Source organism: Odontesthes bonariensis, chromosome 9 (assembly GCF_027942865.1).
Source record: "Odontesthes bonariensis isolate fOdoBon6 chromosome 9, fOdoBon6.hap1, whole genome shotgun sequence".
Lineage (NCBI taxonomy): Eukaryota > Metazoa > Chordata > Actinopteri > Atheriniformes > Atherinopsidae > Odontesthes > Odontesthes bonariensis.
Window position 1 is genome coordinate 30,516,543 of NC_134514.1, and position 20,441 is coordinate 30,536,983.

The following is a 20,441-nucleotide window of genomic DNA, read 5'->3' on the forward strand; positions in this document are numbered from 1 at the left end:
CCTAGTGGCCTCTATTTGAAAACAGGTTGACAGGAAACAGGCCAGAGAGAGGGGGTAATATGTAGTAAAGGGCCATATACTGGAATCAAACCCATAATTTAACTGTATTCATTGCGACTCTGTGATGATGTGGCTGAGGGGGTTCAGACCTATGCAGAATAGTAGTGGGAACAGAACATCTCCTTGGTAGATACCGCATGTGATGATCACCTGTGCAATTGGCTTGGAATTGGCCTCCAGGGTTGTCTTCCACAGTCCCATTGAGTTCCTGATGAAGGCTCTTAGTGTCCTGATGATGATGCAGAGTTCCAACCATTCCAGTATCCATGTGTGCAGCATTGAGTTGAAGGGTTTCTTGTAGCCAATCCATAATCAGGATTTTCCAACCTTGGGTTAAGCTGTCTGGCTACCCCGCCCTACCTCACTAACAACTGGTTCATTTGTGCTGATAGGCGAGTGCAGTTAGTTTCTTTAGCCAGTAGTCCTGTCAGGGCTTGGTGCAGTCCAGCTCTTCATACTTGAGTCTTTCTTGGATGTCTGCCACCATGATGATCACTGGATTCTGTTCTAGGACATTGCTGTGGTCAGCTTTTAGATCCATTAGCCATGTATCATTGGTGTTATGTGATGCTTTTCTCTCCCACATGTTCTTCCAGTATTGTTTGTTCTCAGCCCTTGGTGGTCTATTCTCATCTTATTACCCTGCCACTGAGCATATATGGTTCAGTGGAGAGCATCCTATTTATTCTCCTGGATTCAGCTTCTCTCGTGTACCTCCTCAGCTGGGTAGCCAGAGCTACGAGTCGTTGTTTGTCAGTCTCCAGTGCCTCAGCTATGGTGAGTTTGTTGTTGGACCTCTTAGGGAGTTCCCTCTTCATTGCACCTTCCTGAAGCTCAGATAGCTGGCCTCCAATCTTCATCTCGAGGACAGTGCTGCCTTACTGCTTCTTGTGTTGTTCATCCATCTATCTAGCTAGATCATGCAGCTGTGGTGTACATCTTATTTTTCTCTGTGATGATCCCAGTAGGTATAATATATATATATATATAGAGAGAGAAAGGAATAATCAATATAGGATAACGTCCCCTTCCTAAAATAATCGCATAAGTAATTTTTTCAGGTTTTTCAGGAAACACAAAAAATGCCTAAGTCATTTATTTAATCTTAGTTTTTATGAAAAACAATAAGTGTTCATATGTCAAGCATCATCCTTTGATACATACTTACTGACTGAAAATATTATTTTAATTTAACTTTTGGGGGGAGTTTTTTGTGTTTCCTGAAAAACCTGAAAAAATGACTTATGCGATTATTTTAGGAAGGTGACGATAATAGGGTTGCAGGGAGTGTGTTGGAGGATGTTAGTGAGGTAAGTGGGTCCACACTGACACCTGCTGGTGATAAAGTCTATATATTTAATTAGCTATTGCTTGAACCTTGTTTCTTTTTTGGGGATTCATCATGGCTAAAATATAGAACAAGTCCAATATTAAGTAATAGTTCCAAAATTGTCATGGTGGTTCTTCTGCCTTGAATTCAGTATTTTATTCATTAAAGACACACTTTAACGCCAAATAAAAGCAGACTGGGCTTTTTGGGAGAGAAAATTCGCCTCACTAGATTGTTTTTAATGGAAAATTCTATCCTTAGCAACTTTTGAAAATGAAAAAGTATTTAATTACAAAAACAATTTATTCAAATAAATTTTGATGAGAAAAAAAAGAAGCATTTCCACCAGACGCTTAAGTAAAAAACACAGCAGAATGTAATTGCACTCCTGTTTTACTGACATTTTCTTTTACAAAACAAGGTCAGAGAATGCATAGAGTGAGCCATACTGGCTCATCATTGACATGGAAAAACACAAAGGACATGAGGAAAAGGCAACAAATTGTTTAAAAAGAGTTTAAAAAAAAAAACCAACACTGCAGGAATTCAACTGAGTGTATACATACTCCTATGGTCTCTTGCACGCAAAACACAATTGAATGACGAACAACTGTTATTTAATCTCAAGCAAAAATACATGTACACACATACTTACTGTCACACAATGCAATAGTGTGGGTGTAAAAGAATAACAATAGGACAGAGGGAGGAATGAATCCTCTGACAGACACAGATACAAGTCAAGAGGCGTTTAGTCGTTTACAGTTAAAGGGTCAATTGACTCCAATTCAACCCCTTTTTGGCATTTAGTTTCCTTCAAACAGCAGAAATTTGACAGCAGGGAAACAAAGAGTGACTGGATTACCCGGTGACAACATTTAATTTATTTATCTATTAATTTGGTTGCATCCTTTAATCAGTTAAGGTACAATCAGCTCACACCATTTGTCTTCTTTTACAAACCATGGATTTGTAGCCAGCACAATGATACACAATCTCTACTGGCAGCAAAAGAGGTCACTCATGGACACTCGGATGCTTCGTAAATTGTGCCGAATTGTACAGCATGCAAGCATTAACACTTAATACCATTTAAACAAGGAGCTGTACCAAATGCCTCTTTCATTTGTGTGGTAGAGCTCAACAATAACTGTGTTCAAACTGAGAATCATGTCAATAACTTTAGTTGAGAGAAGCATCTGGGGCTGTTTGGGGAGCCACACTCTAGTTGTTTCTGCAGAGGAAGTTTAGCACATAAGGCCAAAGACGACCTTACTACTGCACACACAACAAGCTCACCTGATAAGCAGCGCAGTGTTTGAGTAGGTCATCAATGCCAGTGAGATCGTTTGTGTTAACATATTCTGCTTAGCGGTGTCATTCAAGTTTGGAGTTTGTGGGAAAAAAGCACAATTATGGGTTGTGTGATAAGGGCACAAGGACAAATGAAGTCATAGCAAAACGATGTTGGCCATGTGTGCTGTTGGAAAGCTGGTGTACATTGCTGAAAACAATTATTTCCAAAGCAGAGTGAATTTCAGTTCCACAGTGAAAATAATCCTTTCCGTAAAACACTGGACCTCCACCAACAACATTAACCTGAAAAATAAAAATGCTCTACTTTCTGAACTAACAACTTATTGATGGGAAGGAATGAACAATATTCTTTTTTTGATTACACGGGTCTGCATTTAATGAATGCACATTTATATCTTGGCCACTTCCACATGCTGGCTAAACTGTACACGTTTTCCAAATGTAAACTCAAGAGGATTGTCCTCGCCTGTAAAACAAGTCTGATGAGATGAGCATTCTGGTGACAGATGTTGAAAAGTGCTATAAGAACAGTACCTTTTTTTTCTTTAAATTAAAGTTAACAACTCATAGGCAAGTCTGCTACCTTCTAGAGAAAATGCATCAAAGGTTTGTCCTTTGCCAAAACTGGGCTGACGACTGAAACACAATCACGTTTTTTAACATCACAATTAGTTAAAATTAGTTCATTATATATATATATTTTTTTTTAATTCACTACATGGGTAACTGCTTTATCTACATTCCAGTAATGAGAGACCTGGATTATAATCGGATTTAGCTTCATACATCTTTCACCCTCTGGCTTCTTCCATACAGGATAAACACACACACACACAAAAAAAAAAAAAAAAAAAAGATCACCAGTTCAGAGGTTGTTTTCATTAAACAGACATCACTGGCAATAAGTACGAAGACTGCAGTCATGAAGATGTGTGAATTTGAAATAAACTTGTCGAGTGTGTCCACGTTCGGGAACAAATTGTGCATCTTGTTGTTTCAATTCGATTTCCTGCGACACGTGGACCAGAGCCCTGCACTCCCAATAGCCAGTGTGCTTCTCGGTCAATGTTACATGTAAACACAAGGCACATCGTCCACTAACCTCCCTCACCTTTTCCAACCTTTTCCTTTGCATGTTAATTCCATCTCAGTAAGCCTCCAGCACTGCTTCCTTCTTATTCTCACCTCAGAACCTTTGTCATATACTGCAACAATTTATGGAAGCTACTGACTTTAAAACAAAATGATAATCAGGACTAGAACAAAACTTAACAGCAGCTGAAGTGGGTCCCATATGCTCAAAGTAGTGAGTGGGGCTATTAAAAGCGGAACTACAGTTCTCCTCACTATAAACTATGTTGGCGCACTGAATATGAGCGAGCACAAGCACAGATACATCCAAAGAGAGAAATGAAAGAATGGAATAAAAATGGAAATAGGACAACCATTTCTTTGACACAGCTAAACCCACATCCCTAAATCAATAAGAGACCGTTTCCAACCTCCTAACTGTGCCACACCCTTTGGCGATTAAAACAAAACCCTAAGATGTCTTTTTTTTTTTTTTTTTTAAAGCAGCCCCTCATGTTAGTGAGACAAAGACTAAGGTGCCATCTCTGTTCTGTCCTTTTCTGGCATGCAGGTTGTTAGCTGTGCTAGCTAGTGTGCAGGTGCTGTTCTTCTTTTTTTTTTTCCTTCTTTTTTTTTTTTTAATGATATTTTTTTTGTATTTGTCCTTTCTGTCCAGGGGTAGGATTTAATGTCTTAGGGGGTGGAGAGACTTTAACCGTTCAGGAGGTAGACCACCAGCTCATAGGTGCACATCATGATGGCGGTGTTGGGAATCTGGCGTATCAAGTGGGTGGTGAGACCCCGGTACAGGGCCCGGTAGCCCTCCTCTTTGGGCACTGTTGTTAGAGTCTGGAAGAAGGAACGGTACTTCGTGCCCTCTTCTCGTAGCCTTGTGCGAATCACCTCTACAGATTAAAGATACAAGGAAGAGTTAATGTAAACAACAAAAAATTTAAAAAAATCTGAATAATCAGACAGAACAGCTAGAATGTGATAGCAGGCGCTAACCGTGAGGATAAGCAATAGATGTAGCACAAGTCTTGGACGTGGCAGCAGCAAGCATCATCCCAATAAAGTCTGAAGCGTCTTTTGATACTTCCTCTTCCTCGTCCATGTTCTGTGTGGCCTTTGCCTCCAAGAGGCGCCGCTTAATGTTTTCATAGATCACAAAGTGGATCACAGTCTCTGAGATACCAGCGTAAGATGCTGACATTCCCCTGTAGAAGCCTCGCAAGCCATCTGCTTGATACACCCGACGCATACACTCAAACGCACTCATCCTTCGCTCACCTCGATTCCTGAGGAAAAAAGGAAGAAAAGTAAATGAAAAGGTTTGTGAAGCGGAGGAAGCTTGAATAACAACTCCAGGATGGACAGATCCAACAAGAGTTGTGTGTAAAGAGTAAAACAACGAACAGCAGACTAGTTATAGTGTGAAAAGTCAACATCACCAACTTGCCTTCCAAAACAAGTGAGATTTTTTCTTACTAACATTTTCGGATGATATCAACGGATCATCTAGCGTGATATTATTACCGTGTACATAAAAAGGTAAAAGACAGAATGATTGATAATGTGGGAAATGAGAAGTGCTGTGATTCAAGTGCATGTTCTCAGAATTCACATATGAGGCACTTGATGATTTTGGCCTGATTTTATCTTCGATGTACATTTTTGGTCTGACTCTACTCATTACAGTTTGATTAAAGAAACTCTAAACTTATTGGCTGTTACTAAGCAGAGTGAAAGACTCATCATTATATAGGAAATAACGCTGTTGTGTTGTGTTTTGTTTTGTTTTAGATGGCATAAGAAAATTCAAATAGATTTGTAATTATATTTTGTGGCAACAAAGCAGTGATTCAATTAAACTTACAAGTGTGCTTTAAAAAAAGCTGCGTTTTATTGCATTTTCATGGAATAAAAAGCAGCATTTGAATGAGAGTCCTGTGAAAATAGAGGCAAATCGTAGCACTTCTGGCTATTCATGCACACAAACATGACATCGGAATTGTGCCTCAGCTCACCTCAGTTTTAGCTTAAAACACTTGAGGTGTAAATGAAAACTATGGTCCTGCTGGAAGAGGACGAACAGAGACGCACGTTTAAACGGAAGGTCTCTTGCATATCGTGTTTTCTATATTCAGTTCACTGAGCAGAGGTTAAGAATTACATTTGTCAGCAGGGCTGGACATTCAGCACGCAAATGCAGGTCATGCACATATTTTCACGGAATGCTGGAAAAATGCACAGTGTTGCTACAAGATAGACTGACTTCTGTCTGGCAGCGCATGGCCTGCCGTTTGGGCCTCTCCTCATCTGTAAAAGCCTGTGAGCTCCTCCTGCTTTTACGGCATCTCTCTCTGGAACATCTATGCAGGCGGGTTTGATAAATATGAACTCAGGCCCTAAACCAAACATGCTACGTTTAGATTCCATTGCGGGTTTGTACATTCTGCACGATTCCCGTTACCTGGTACCACAGACTGCCTATAGCTGGCACAAGCATATTTTCGGAGAGGGAAAGGGAGAGAGAGAGAGAGAGAGAGAGAGAGAGAGAGCTTTGGAAAGGTCCAACTGTAAGCAAAACTGCTGAAAACAAGGGAACTCAAGGTGCATTTTTTTTACTTGACACAATAAAGTATTCAAAATGTACCCGCAGACAAAGTATTTGTTCAAATACATATATATCATGCAATATCATGCCATTTTATCAAAAAAAATTGTCCATCCCTAATACTAGCTTAATCTGGGAAATGAATGTGTTATACCAGAAACCAGATATGTGCAAAGTTGAATAGCTGAAGTTAAGCTAACAGGGCAGAAATGATGAATAATGGGACTTATTTCACTTTGTTGATGTGTTCAATAAATATCTAAGTGTGCTACGTCATGTAAATGGAGAAAAGAAGCAAACCAAAGAAAGACCAACATACTGATGGAGCTGAAAGAGATGATCAAAAGGATAGGAGGTTAAGTAACAATCAATTAAATCACTGTGTTGAGTTCAGAGAAAGCCAAAAGTTGGAGATAAGTAACAAAATGCTATTTAAGGAGTGAATAAGGCATCATAAGACCCGTAGATGAGGACACAAGTAGTGTCTCCGGGAGAGTGTGTAAATTCCATTTACACCAAGCAGGTGAGTGGGAGAATTCCGCTAATCTGAAAAAGTTAATAACCAGCTCCTGTCAGATAAAACGTACGCAGGTTTTCTTCCAGGCAGACTTGTCATATTGAATATGTTGCGCACGCATGTGCACTTACTGTACACATGGGACAAGAACACGAAAGACAAGAAAAATGGGAGACTCTCAGCTCTACACTGGACATAAAATTCTGACATCACATACTTTAGTTCATGTTTGCGTGGAATAAGGTAACGTGCCGGGCTGTCTCTGAGTAGGAGTCTCCAAAGCCCGAAAATTTCAAAGGTCACAAGCCTGGGTTTCTGAAAGCCGCTGAGCTTGCAAAGTCTCAGATTAAAAGGAAGAAAAAGCTCTAAATTCTTAAATGGCTGAAAATCTGCACAGAAATGAGAGCCTACCACCAGAAGTTTTACACATCTCACACCGCAGTGTCACCTTTACCTCGCATCCAGCTGTAGACGGGTCTTTATGAGCCATATTGGATTTGTTGCTGTGATGGCTGTGAAACCTGCGGAGGAGGAAGATGACAGGATTACGCCTCTTGAAAAGCTATAAATATAATCAAAGTGTCAAGCTGTCAATGGTGAAAACAAACCACATGCTAACAACGAGGTAATGTGTAACTAGTCTTTAATCTGAATCCATATTGGTAACTGAGCAAATAAAAATTTTAAAAAAAGGAAACTTTTTCTGTTGGCTTGATTTTTGTTTTTTGACTAAATTAAATGTAAATTTAAACTTACAAAAGGATCCTAAAAGAGATGAAGTTAGCCCATTTTTGGACTGTAAATGATGAGGGGAGCAACTGCAAGTCCTAAAAACTGCATGTACTACACAAACAGCTGTTTAGAAAGAAAAAAAAAAACCTCTTATCCTATAACCAACATGATAAGGGAGTAAAGGATAGAAATGCGGAAGGAGAAAGAGAAGAACCAGGTGTAAAAAGAAGCACAGATCTGTGGTGAGTACTCACGCATAACCAAGTTACTCCTCACAGATGCAGCTAGAGACCCCTGGTGGTGCGGGGGTCTCATGCCCTTGCGAGAGGAGAGCTACAGTAGAGCAAAAGCCTAAAACAGACACAGGCTTGTGTGTAGCAAAATGACCTGCATGCAACCATTTAACTTCCCATTCCCAACAACATCCCACAGGATTCAATCCACCACATTTCAAAACCTCATGTGACACGATCACCCCACCCAACAACACGGTGTAACAATACTGCTGACACCACGTCCATTTAAACAGAAAGAAGAAGAAGAAGAAAAAAAAGACAACGGCTAAGAACTAACAAGAGTCTTAAGTGCATATCTACAGTGTACTTTTTAATTAAGTCTATTTCCAGTTTAAGCCATTAATTTGACAGCTATAGTTAAATGCTTTATGCATTTACAGATTTTTTTTTTAGTTTGTTTCAAGGCGTTGTTTGTTGTGTCCTTCGTGGCCTGCATCCAGCTCATTGCCATGTAGAAGCGCTGTGAATAACACTGGGTTACACATGTACAGTGTTTCCCACAGTATCAGTTTATACTTGTGTATGTGCTTATGTGCATATTTACATATAATTATATCTATCATCATGATCATTATCTTAGCTAAAAGCTCTTCCTTCTCTATGCTGGCATGAACCAGTAGTGTGCCGTTGTTCGATATTTCAATAGCTGCTTCCTTGACGAAAAGTCACCAAAGAGGGTCCTAAAAGGTGCTAAGTGGAAATGTTGCCGTTTCTGCTAACCATTTTACCAACCAATTCATTTGAATCTTTTCAATTGGAATGCATTTTTAAACAGCCCGAGGCTTTTGTTGATTATTTCAGGCCCAAGTTTTTATTCGCCGAGTCTATGCTGCTGGGTGGGTCAGACAATTTAGGTCAGATTAGGTTTTTTTGCTCGTCCACTACTCCCTGTTGTTGGCCTCTGTGTTAAAGCACTGGTCACACAGCATCCTACAAAGCAGTCGAACCAGGCAGTACATTCCAGCAGTACTGATTCAAAATCTGTCCATGTTACACATTTCTACAGGTTGTGGGTGCTCTTCTTTGCGCCATTGAATGTAATTGCTGTGAAAAACTTTGAGATTTAAGTTATATTGCTGAGATTTACTGGAGCTCACTCGACCACTGCAGCTCGCAGTGCTGTGTGTCCTGCGAGTCCTGGGGCTTAAAACTGAGATGAAAGGCTGAATTGAAAACACTGGGAATCCTCAACCAGTTTGAAATGTTAACTGCATCAAACCCCAACCTGAAGCTTACGGGTAAGTACTACTTCTCCATCAGAGACATTTTGGAGTGAATTTTCTTCCACGGAACTGGGTTTAGTCTTTGGACATCGAGAGGATTAAGTAAGAAGCCCTCCTAAAAGACCCTTGTTCCTAAAAAAGGTCAAAATGCAGCTAGTGTAGCCCAACGTGCTTTGATCCTGTGTGTCTGTAATGTAACATGCTTGTTGGTAAGTGATAGAGATGGCTGAATAGATGATCAAATAGGTTACCAAACATGTGGGTAGCTTGCCCAAGTATTATATGGTGTGTGGATAGCACTGTTATAGCTTGCCATCAGTCATTGCAGCAGACAGCCCTGTGCATTGCTGCAAGTGTCATTTGTAGTAGAGATTAACTGCCAGACTGTTGCTACCTCATCACCTGTCAGCTCAGCTCTGGGAACTCAGACCAAACATGTAGACTGCAACTGGAAGGAGATCTAATGACAAACGCTGACCTTGACTGAGCCGTTAGAGGCCAAAGTCACAGTGCCCTAAAAAGTGGTGCAGCCAAGAACTTCAGATTCACCCACAACCACAGTGCAACTGTATCTGTCTGACTTAACTGACTGACTGACCCATAGTGTACCCGTTTTTAATTTCCAATAGGTTAAGAGTCATATGAGAGCAGATAACTTGCATATAACAAGCATCACATAAAAATGGTATTCAAATATGTCCAAAACATAGTTATTAAATCAGGCTTGTCTTACTTTTTGCTATTAAGTAAACAGTGCTTTTGTCGAGAAAAAGAGAGTAAGCGTGTTTCTGTATAAAAAAAAAGACTCATCATAATTATATGGAGTGGTGTATTCAAGTCCTATGAATCCAGCACAACAAACTGGTTCAACCACCTTTTTCTCTGTACAAAGGAATCAATGTAAAAACAGAAGGCTGACAGCAGCAAAACAACACCAACATTACTCAAACCTGACTTTACAACATCACAGTATGTAACAGCTTACCCGCACTGAACCAGACGAGGCCCATTTGCTCAGAAATAAAACGCTCTCTCGGCTACATCATTAAAGAATGCACAGTGGTGCGTGTCAGTCTGTAATCTAAGACATATATCGTTACCTGCCATTCCAGCAGAAACCATGTGCACTTGTGTGGAGTCCGGTTCCAACACACCGTTCAGTTTCTCTTTGGCAGTGGAGTAAGCAGCAAAGTATATTGCTCTGTTGGAAGTAAAGGACAAATAGGGTCACAATAGGAAAAGGCACAACAAGTCATACAGGCCATGCTTTTGTACTTCTGTCTACAGCTAATTAGTTCAGGCCTCCATTTGCAACACACCCCATCAATTAGACAATGACAAACTGAAACCGTCCCCAATGTCAGATTTAGTTGAGCGAGCTTTCAAAATTAATTTGGCATTAAGCCAAAACAGAACTAATATTCTCAGCAAATCTGTCTTGTCATACAAATAAGTCAATCAGGAGAGGAAATGCACACTTCCATTAATTCTATTTCCTTGCCCCCCCCATTAAAATATTCATAATCATTTCATTTATCCTACTTTCCTGAGCAGTGGCACCTTTTTGGCATGCAGTCTAGGTCATTAATGAAACTGTTGGTGAGCTCAGACACATCATTGGTAATGATTACCCATCACATTACAAAACAGTGCATGTACATTTAACTTTACGGCTGCGTCACTGCTCAGGAGGCCTCAGTGCATTCCACAGTGTGGAATCCGTATGCATTCATCTAAGAAGCTAACTAAACACTCTACACATGCTTAGCACTAGCACCTGCTTACTGCAGGCCAAAAGTCATTAGCTACCACTTTGCGGCTCTCATTACTGCTGGGAGAAACACTGTAGACACAGTTTGTGTTTCCCAGACATGCTCCCGCTCTGGTTGCCATGTTTCCAAAGAACCAATGCAGAAGCTGCTGAGAAAGCTGTGAGCAAGAAGAGGCACCTTAATGGCCAAGGAGCCATGATGCATAATGCGTTACCAAGTAACCCCAGAGAAGCCCGTGGGTGTTAAATAATGTCATTGTTTTTCATCAGCCACACGTACAATCACATCAACGATAAGTATTTCACCTTTTTTTCGAGTGAACATTTGAACAATTCAATAATTCAGGTTAACAGAATAAATGCAAAGAAAAAAAAAACAATATAAAAAGTGTCCCAAAACAAAAAAAAAGTAGTTAAAACAACAAAGTAAAGACATAACAAACGCGGTAACATTCCAGAGTGCAGGGGTTTGTGCAAACTGACCGACACATACAAATCTGTTATTTTATGGCGAGTTGCATTGCTCAGAGTATTTGCGGTACAAGAAACCAAAAGCAGGCTTTTCCCCAGGCTTTTTGTTGATCACTAAAATAAGACAAATGGTGGCGATGGAACGGATTTAATAAAAAAAAAATGAATAAATAAAGAGGCGTTGGCAACCTGCCATTCAGAGCTCGCTGGGGCTTCACAAACTCGCATCCACGTGTTATAGCGGTTGCCACATGAGACGGTCTCAGAAATATGTGGAACAATCTCAGCAGAGGGCTGCTTTCGGCAGTGTTGGACCTGCTGTGGGCTCTGAAGCGAAAATAAGGGCAGTGTGCTGTCTGAGATTTTCACCTTTGCTTTTTCTTTTGCCATTTAGTTTGGGGTGCTTTCTTCTCTGTAATATGACTGAACCTTGGTGGAACCCTGAGTGTTGCTGTTAAAAATCCTATTCTAAAACCAGTTACAGTAGATGAAATTTAAGACCAGAAATCCCTCAGGGTGTGTGGGAGTACAGCACAAATCAAACAGCACAGAATGCTTTTGTCAAGTCAACAACGAAGGCATCGTATTGCAAACGGCAGACACAACATCATTTATCACATTTCAATCTGAGTCCAAACTGATGCACCTACACATCATTCATTCAGAGGGATGAGGGTAGATCATCCGTCAATTACTGTATGATTTTAGGAGCACAAGGAAGTTCAGCCAGTAATCACTGACATACCTTTATTCGCCACCCTGCATGTGAAAATGCATATTTATCATCGTTTTAACCGTCTGAATAAAAGATAAAAATGTAAAAAAAAAGGTGGATAAACACCTCTACAATGATCACACTTTCAAAACTACAACATTAGAATCAGGAGTATCAAAATGCCCAACAGGTGGTTTAGATTTCCAATGACTGCTCACTTATCCGGGATCTTATCAGTTCAAGAAAGCCTGATGTAAAAAAAAAAAAAAAAGACGTTGCAACTGTTCTACTATCAAAACAGAGGTTGTACATGTTTGACTTGTACAGGAGGTGAGCCAGCAAAGAGCTTCTGCATTCTGACCGGAACATCAGAGCAAAAGTAAATAAACATACAGGCAAAGGGCGATCTCTATAGAACAGAAGAGAAAATAATAAGTAATAGTCAAGGACAGCGTTGTTTGGCCACAGTAACGGTAGACAGGTTTGGTACGGACACAAAATCATTTCATTTCACTTTACTTTGCTTTGCTGCCTAAGGAACTGGGTCACTAACCGTCAGTCTGTCTGAAGGCTCCTGTTAAAAAAAAAAAAAAAAAAAAAAAAAAAAAGAGGTGGACTTTTGTGTGGCTTAAACTATCAAAAAGAGGGTTCTGGACTGTCCATTGACAGTAACTCATGTAAAAAAAATATATATATATTTTTTTAAATATATGCAGATAAGATTTTGGGACCAACATTTTTATTTCAAGAGCCCTTTTCTGTCCTATGTGTCATGTGGTCTACTATCTGTTGGTTTATACCTCAGATAACTGGAAAAAGAAGCCCAGCTTATGATTACTCAGGTAAGTTTGTATTTTTTTCCCCCTTCCGGCTACTTCGTGATAGTTTGGATATGGAGTGTCAATTGAAAACATGTGGAAGAAACATTTTACACACCAATAAATGTGCAGAATGTGTGGCGTCGTTCTTATGAAGAGACAACCTGCTGCCGTGACCCTGAAAAGTATTTCATGTCGTGCTCACAGCGGTATAAATTGATGGGAAAATGTATGGGTTATGAGAGTGGTAAGCTTACCTGGAAGGTGCCACACCCACTAGATTTGGCCCCAAACCTCTGAAGAGAGAGCGAGCACCTTCTTTCTCCAATATCAATCTGAATGCAGAACACACGCATGTAAACGATTGGACTGGTAACACTGGTGCGATGTGCCATTTTACAGTAATGTAATGTACGGCCCAAATGTAAATCAAAGGTCTTATCTTAACGTATATTTCAATCATTTTAGTACAGAAGAGTAGCTTATTTTAATAACTTCTCTCTAATAGCCGTTTTAGCCTTTCCTTCCCTCCACTAGCACCACAATCAAATCAAAGTTTAAATTCCAAATTAGTGGCAGAGGAACTTTGGCCTACATTCAAAGCCCTAAATGAGCTGCGGATCTTAGAAAGCAAAAATAGTCAGGCTAACACCTCTGGATTGTCGGTTGTAGAAGAAGGTCAAGGGGACACCTAATAATATACATGTAAAGGTGCATCAGTTAATCACCACAGAGCAGGAATATACACCCAGTTCAACAGGTTACATCATAAAGTTTGTTGTAAACATGCGAGCTTCCTTCCGAGAGGTCAGTACGTTTCAGCCAAGAACTGTTCACTTTCGCATGGAGTGATAAGCAAGAATATCTTGAAAGAAAAATGTTTTGGACCTGCAATGAAAATATTTGTATGCCTAAGGTGGTGGTGGGGTGGGGGTGATGCCCGTGTGAAACAAAAACAATAGCCACAACACTGATTGAGTAAGGAGCCATAACTCTGCAGCCAAACCTCTCCCGAAGTCCCCGGACAAAAAGCTACATACATCAACAGCTCAACTCACTTTACTTTGCTCAAATAATGACTATATTCCTATACAGAGCAACAGTAAGATTTCATTATAATGGAAAGCCAAACAAAACAAAAATATACTGCATGTATGAATCTTGAAAGAAATGAAATGGAATCGAATACCCACTTGAGACAGTGCAGGGGCCCTGGTGGGGACACACGGGCCACGCTGGCCCCGTTGACGGTACTGAGCTGAACCTCAGAAACATAGAGGGTGACGGAGGATGACTGCAAACGAGTCTTCACGACTTCCAGTGGACAAGTCAGTATGGCTCCTACCGTGCCCCCACATCTGACACAAAGACAGAATGGGTGAAAGTGGGGATGAGACAGCAAGCCATATCTGGGTCTAAGCTGATAGAACAAGACTGAGACCAAACGAGTTGAGTTTCGTTTGGAAAAGAGAAACTTATGCACGGCATCACATAAGTGAATTAGGCGTTGCCGTGGTTAACGGAATTCTACGGATCCCTGGCATGTGCACGAGAAAAAACAACAACACGCAGTGTGGGAACAGACAGCCGGTTAGGAATTCTTCTGTCTCGTGGACAGTAACAGGAAGCTACTGTTTAGTAGCACTTCCCTTTTTAAAACTCAATTTCCAACATAGTCAATACACTAAGGATGGCCGGCCAAGGTTTTTAACAGAAGTCACCGGCTCAGACACAAAATCCAAAAGAGAGCACAAAAACATTATCTACATGGTCAACATAAATAAATAAAGTGATCCTGGCAGGACTGCACTGGGCTGGGCACTGCTGGGCAGGGCCAGACTAGACCATATCAAAAGGATAAGCGGCGAAGGTTATCTCTAGTTAGGGTTAATTTTCAATCCATAGCAAAGCAGAAAGAGAGAGCTCTGTCCAAAACAGTCTCATGTAATGGAGCACATGCAGGTAATTGTACAAATCGCAGGGAATACAGGACATTTAGGTTTCATTTCATCACACAAACAGCCTTGTTGAGGGCAGTGAGAGTTTTCCTGCTGTGCTCCTTTCCAATTGATCTTATTCAGGGATTGAATATGAAAAAACTGAATCATATAAAGGCTAAAAAGGACTCCCATCCCAAGGCTTTTAAAACAACAGACATCTAGAACTGTGGTCATTAACATGCAGAATGAGTTATTCCTATGTCAGCGCAGACATTTAATAAAAGCTGGAGTTAGGACTTAACTTTCCATTTGTGCAGACAGAAACTAATCTTCATCTACAAATAGCTGGAAAGTCTCCCAGAGTAGAGTTTTTTTCTTGTTTTATGTTTGTAATGTCTCTGTCCAAAACACCAGCACAGCTGTTGTGTCCGTTTACCGGGATTGTGTGCGCGGTCTGATCATTATTGTGGGCTCACACCCCTTCTGTAGCGGCTGCAGACCGTGATTAACCCAACGTTGAACAAAATGTTTCAGCTTTGGCTGCACAGTAAGGTAGAACAGCCTCGAATGCACCACATGACGACGCAGTTCAAATATTGCTTAAATGTACAGATTTTGTCTGTGAAGCCTACATTCAGTTTTACTGAGTGACCTTTACAGGCGCTCTGCACACGCTTATTTGCATGCATATGTGGTCGATAACAGAAGTCTGGGGTAAAATCTGCAATACCGGTAGCTTGGTAGTCGTTAAAGCACTCAGCTTTTAACGTCGCGATCACAAACCAGCCATTTCATTCATACAATGAAGTGTCATTGAAATGTCAACTCTGAACGGGAGCACACGCATGGGCAAGCTTGCTTAGCTGATGCACGACACGTTTATGATAACCTAGATCTTCATGTTACCATTATGCCACCACTAACCTCGTCCCAGTTACATGAACTCATTAATACCTATGTCCCATTATGAATAGCTTTACTTTCTAGAAACAACTGTTAGCCCTGCGCTTGTAGCTAGCTAGCGTAGCTCTCGCATTTACGTGACATAAGAATATACTCACCCTCCAGCAAAAAGATGAACTAAGGTATCTCTTTGACTCATTGTGTATCATATTCGGAAACCGTCCGCAGAGCACCACGCGAGGACAACAGGAGCGGGGTGAAGAGACAGGGGGATTGACGACCCCACAATAACAAACAATTAATACTCTATACGTGCGCTGTAGTGGAGGTCAGCTGCGTGTGCTGCACCGAGGGTATGTAACAAGCTAGCTCGCGTTAGCTGAACAAGCTAACGGGTTTCCGGTGCTAGGTAGATGTTAGAGCACCAGTTTAGCGTCTTCTCCTTTTGAAACAGAATAATGCTTGACCACAGTGTGTTTATCTGTAATCTCGCCGATTAATTCCAGTCCTGTAGCAATGGGAGGGAACGGAGACTCGTTGTGAGCCCCTCACGTTGACGTGTTTTGCCACACTGAGTGCTCTGTTGGTCAGGTCGCAATGTTTATCGTCGAATGGGAAGCCGCAAAACAGAAGAGCTGATTGGCCGAGGAATCTCTTAAACCTGCCCTGTCATTACTCGTTCACGTGATATCGCTTTTATTTTGAAAGGTATCAGAGATCATCGCTTGATACGACGCGGCGGGACATAAGAACGAGTTGAACTGATGTAAATAAGGAAACACGACTTCAGCTTTTTAAGGTTTTGAGAGTTTACAGTTAAAGGTGAATTTCAAATAGTATCAAAATAAAATGTATGCGTGGCTCTAACTAAAAATTGCAAATTACATAACTTTTCCATCACTGAAACTGTTCTTAGTTTATGAATATATTCATTTATTTATTCAAACATTTATTTATTGTAGCTTAGCTCTTTAGTTATCGTCATCTTACTGTTAACATTACTCTGATTACTCATTATGACTGAAACTATGCCCTTTTCGTCTGTCTCGCGTACTTTGTGCAGGGACCTTTCTAAAGAAATATGCGATTAAAATGTTCGCCCGAACAGGGACTTGAACCCTGGACCCTCAGATTAAAAGTCTGATGCTCTACCGACTGAGCTATCCGGGCTCTAACGCTGTAGCGTCGCAGTAACAACTATAAAGTGAGTAATAGTATTCGTGGAAGGTAAAAAAGAGATTTATAACTGGAGATACAGACTCAAGTGTACACAGAAGATAAGGTTTTCTAATTTGGACAGCGGAATAAAATCCATACGCCCCTTAATTTCATAATTAATCATGCCTCTTAAGTAACCCAGATCATGTGCCACTATTTCTAACATAATCAAGTCACTGCCTGACCTGTATGAAGTGCAATGGGCCATGAAAGTTTGTCTGTTGGAGTTGCTATTTTGGCTGAGTAGGTTTTCATGCATTTTTTGTGAACAATCTGAGTCTTTGTGCCAACAACAGTTCTATTTATACTCTTACAGCATCTTTGTCATGACACACTATAAATGCACATATCACACACGAGGAACAGGGAATCAAAGTAATCTTGACACACATTTTGGAACATTAAAAGTTTGTACAAAGCTGTGCAGAAAGATTCAGGAAGAGGGTTTGATACAGCTCTGGCACTCATCCTCGCCACTAATTTGTCCCAGTACAATCATTATCAAAGAGATGTATAAATTTCAACAAAGCACCTCCAGCTGCAAACCAGACCACTTTACTTTACTTGTTGTATTATGAACTTTTAATCCACTGCGTTTTCATTTCTGTAGCCCCTCATTTTAAAATTTTGGTACATTCAAGTCTGAGGGCTGAGCAACAAAGCAAACCTCAAAGGTAGAAAACTCTTGTAAGCTGATATCTAAATATCCTTGCATCATTACCAATCCATACATTTAAGTGTTGATTTGCTCCTGTAAAAATTAAGTGGTGAGCTCACATTATTTTTCAAATTTTAATGAAAATATGACAACATGTCTAAAAGTATTCATATTCGGACTGTTTGTCCACAAGACAAATACTTAGTAGTTTCACAATCCAGGCTCCAAGATTGTGAGATGACAATGTATTTTTTTAATTGTTTGTAATTGTTTGTAGTCAGCGACAATGTGTCTTTTCAAACTTTATCCATGTCTCTTTTAACATGTAAACTTACCTTTGTACATCAGTTCCAATCCTAACCATGTACTTTTAAATCCTAACCATGACTATTTGGTGGGAGTGAGGTAGAAAAGCAAATAGGCTGTGGAAAAGGTTGTGAAGGATGGGACATCACCTGGGGCCTCATGTACAAAAAGTGGCGTACGCACTTTTTCACATCAACGATCAGATGTATCAAAAGCAAAATGATCTTGGAAATGTGCTGTGCCTCCCGCCAACTTCAGGGCTGGCATACGCACTTTTCTACAGGTGTTGATTCTTTGGCGACACTTAGAGGTGATGTTGGAAAACTGTTCTATAAATAAATGTGAAAACAATTAGTTCTCAGACTGCGATGTGCACATTTGAGACACATGAATAATTAATACTGATTAACACACCCATGTGTCTGCAATAACACGAGTAGATATAAAACATGCGAAAAGTGGTGCAATGCATACCATTCAAAACAATGGCTGCTTTAGCAGTATTAGAAGACTTTGAAAATGGTGCAATTTGAAGAGAGCATGTGTTCAGAGATAGAGAGCATTGGAGCGCTACACAGAGGCCAACCAATTGGGACTGTGCCAGTCGACCCTGAGCCGAGCCATGCCAGCCAAGTGGCACGGAATTATCTGCATCTCAGCCACTTATATCAAATTCCCATACAATGCAGTTGAACAGGCCAAAAATTTAAAGCGAGAGACGGTTTTCCTAATGTAATCGGAGCCATCGACTGTACACGCATTATTATAAAAGCGCCATCACTTGATGAATTTGTATATGTCAACGGGAAACATTTTCATTCGATCAATGTACAGATCATATGTGATGCGTAAATGCAATTAACCAATATCGTGGCGAGGTGGCCTGGTTCAATGCACGATTCATACATTCTGAGTAACATCATTGTTGGGAACAGACTACAAGGTGGCCCTGTGTGCGATGGTTGGCTTCTTGGTGCATCATTAGTTGATGGTTAAAGTTCGTTTCTTGATGTTTTTTACTGGTTAAACTACAGCTTAAGATCTTTCTAACAAGCCCCTGATTGTCTCTGTGTGCAAATGTTGATAACCCTGTGCGTAAAGTGTGAAATGTCTTAATCAGCCTCAGCACACCTCTGCACTAGGTTACTGTATGAACACGTTGTTGTGAGTTACACAAATATATAGGTATTTACCTTGGGGGTAATCAGAGTCACCCACATGTGCTCCTACTACCCCTGAGAGAGCAGTGTCACCCATTGTTGTGCCGACTCCCTGGGCCCCTGTGCTTGGATATATCCGGATATTTTTGTGCGTCGGAGGGTATTTGGGTTTGAGCGTACGCCATGTTTCAGTAGGAAATCCACGCAAGTCTTTGTACATGAGGCCCCTGACCTGTAGGCAGAACCACTGCATGAAGTGCAGAAACTGTGCTCTCACGAAGGGCCTCTGTATCCAAATCTTTGGAAATAAACGTATTAGACATCTCTCGTGATCTGAGAATACTTGAAGTAATGATTCAAACTGAACAACTAAAAGTTTACTTTGTTTACCCAAAAGAACAGAGGGAATTTTCTCCAAATGTGAGACTGCACACAAGATTTCAGGTATGACATATCACATACAGGTACAGAACACAGCCTATTTGACAACTATACACAGACATCTGTAAAATGGGACTTAATTTCCAACTGGATTTATGCACATATTACTTAATATCAGTGACCATATCGGCGTATGTGCGTTAAGATGCAGGCACAGTGTCACTGGGTTGTTTCATTTGCAGTGTAGATTGTTCACCATTTGACATTTTTCCACTTCTCTACTTCAGTTAGCTTGAAGATCACCATGATGTGCGATTCAGGACCTTGCATTTACTTGTTGGTCTCATTGTAGACTGAATGTGTCCACGAGGTATGCCATTTTAAAAAGTCAGCTCCACATGGTTGTGGATTGCGCTAAATCAGGAATTCTTTATATATCTTTCCTGGGTATTCATAAAATGCACAATCCCTCGTCTATGCAATGCTCTGTGTGTAACAGCAGTGTTTGATGCACTGCATTCCACACATTCGTTGGATAAAACAGTAACTTGTCACGATTTTGTTCAAATATGATTGTGATTACCTATGTATGGTAAAAACCTTGCACACCCCTGTGATCATTCGTTAAAAAACACTATTTTATAGTCACTTTTCTCTATATGAAGTGTGATGAGCAGTTTGAAACATGATCTTAGTTTACTTCATGATATGAAGCAAATAGTTTTTAAACTGATAGTGTTCATTTAAAAGGCAAAAATAGCAAAATCATAGCTGAGATGTTCACAATACAGAGGAGTTATTTTACGAATAAAAATGTGTTGCCATCTCATTCTTATACAAGGAATTACAACCCACTTGTAACAGGGCCTGCCTGCCACCCTTAATCTTGTCAAAGTTACAGGCTTTGTCCTACAGGAGTTAGTGGTAGTTTGTGGGC

The 20,441-nt window shown here is 40.4% G+C and overlaps 1 protein-coding gene and 1 non-coding gene across 2 annotated transcripts; both read right to left on the reverse strand.

The window, feature by feature from the left end:
• Nucleotides 1-1,765: 1,765 nt before the first annotated feature.
• LOC142388587 (solute carrier family 25 member 36-A) lies at nucleotides 1,766-16,388 on the reverse strand. The gene is made up of 7 exons (XM_075474009.1): nucleotides 15,940-16,388; nucleotides 14,132-14,296; nucleotides 13,196-13,273; nucleotides 10,264-10,364; nucleotides 7,367-7,433; nucleotides 4,787-5,076; nucleotides 1,766-4,683 (listed from the first exon to the last, which is right to left on the reverse strand). Exons 1-7 carry the CDS (start codon nucleotides 15,978-15,980, stop codon nucleotides 4,490-4,492), a joined length of 936 nt encoding a protein of 311 aa, XP_075330124.1. The 5' UTR covers nucleotides 15,981-16,388; the 3' UTR covers nucleotides 1,766-4,489.
• Nucleotides 16,389-16,878: 490 nt separating this feature from the next.
• Nucleotides 16,879-16,951, reverse strand: trnak-uuu (transfer RNA lysine (anticodon UUU)). Its single transcript has one exon. It is a non-coding gene; the product is annotated as a tRNA-Lys (tRNA).
• Between the last annotated feature and the right edge of the window lie 3,490 nt (nucleotides 16,952-20,441).

Excerpts from the sequence above, each read along its gene's own strand:
- LOC142388587 (XM_075474009.1), bottom strand. The coding sequence starts at position 15,980 with ATGAGTCAAAGAGATACCTTAGTTCATCTTTTTGCTGGAGG. Across the intron at positions 13,274-14,131 it reads GGGCCCCTGCACTGTCTCAA|ATTGATATTGGAGAAAGAAG; the intron begins GTGGGTATTCGA and ends TTCTGCATTCAG. Across the intron at positions 5,077-7,366 it reads CGTCTACAGCTGGATGCGAG|GAATCGAGGTGAGCGAAGGA; the intron begins GTAAAGGTGACA and ends TTTTTTCCTCAG.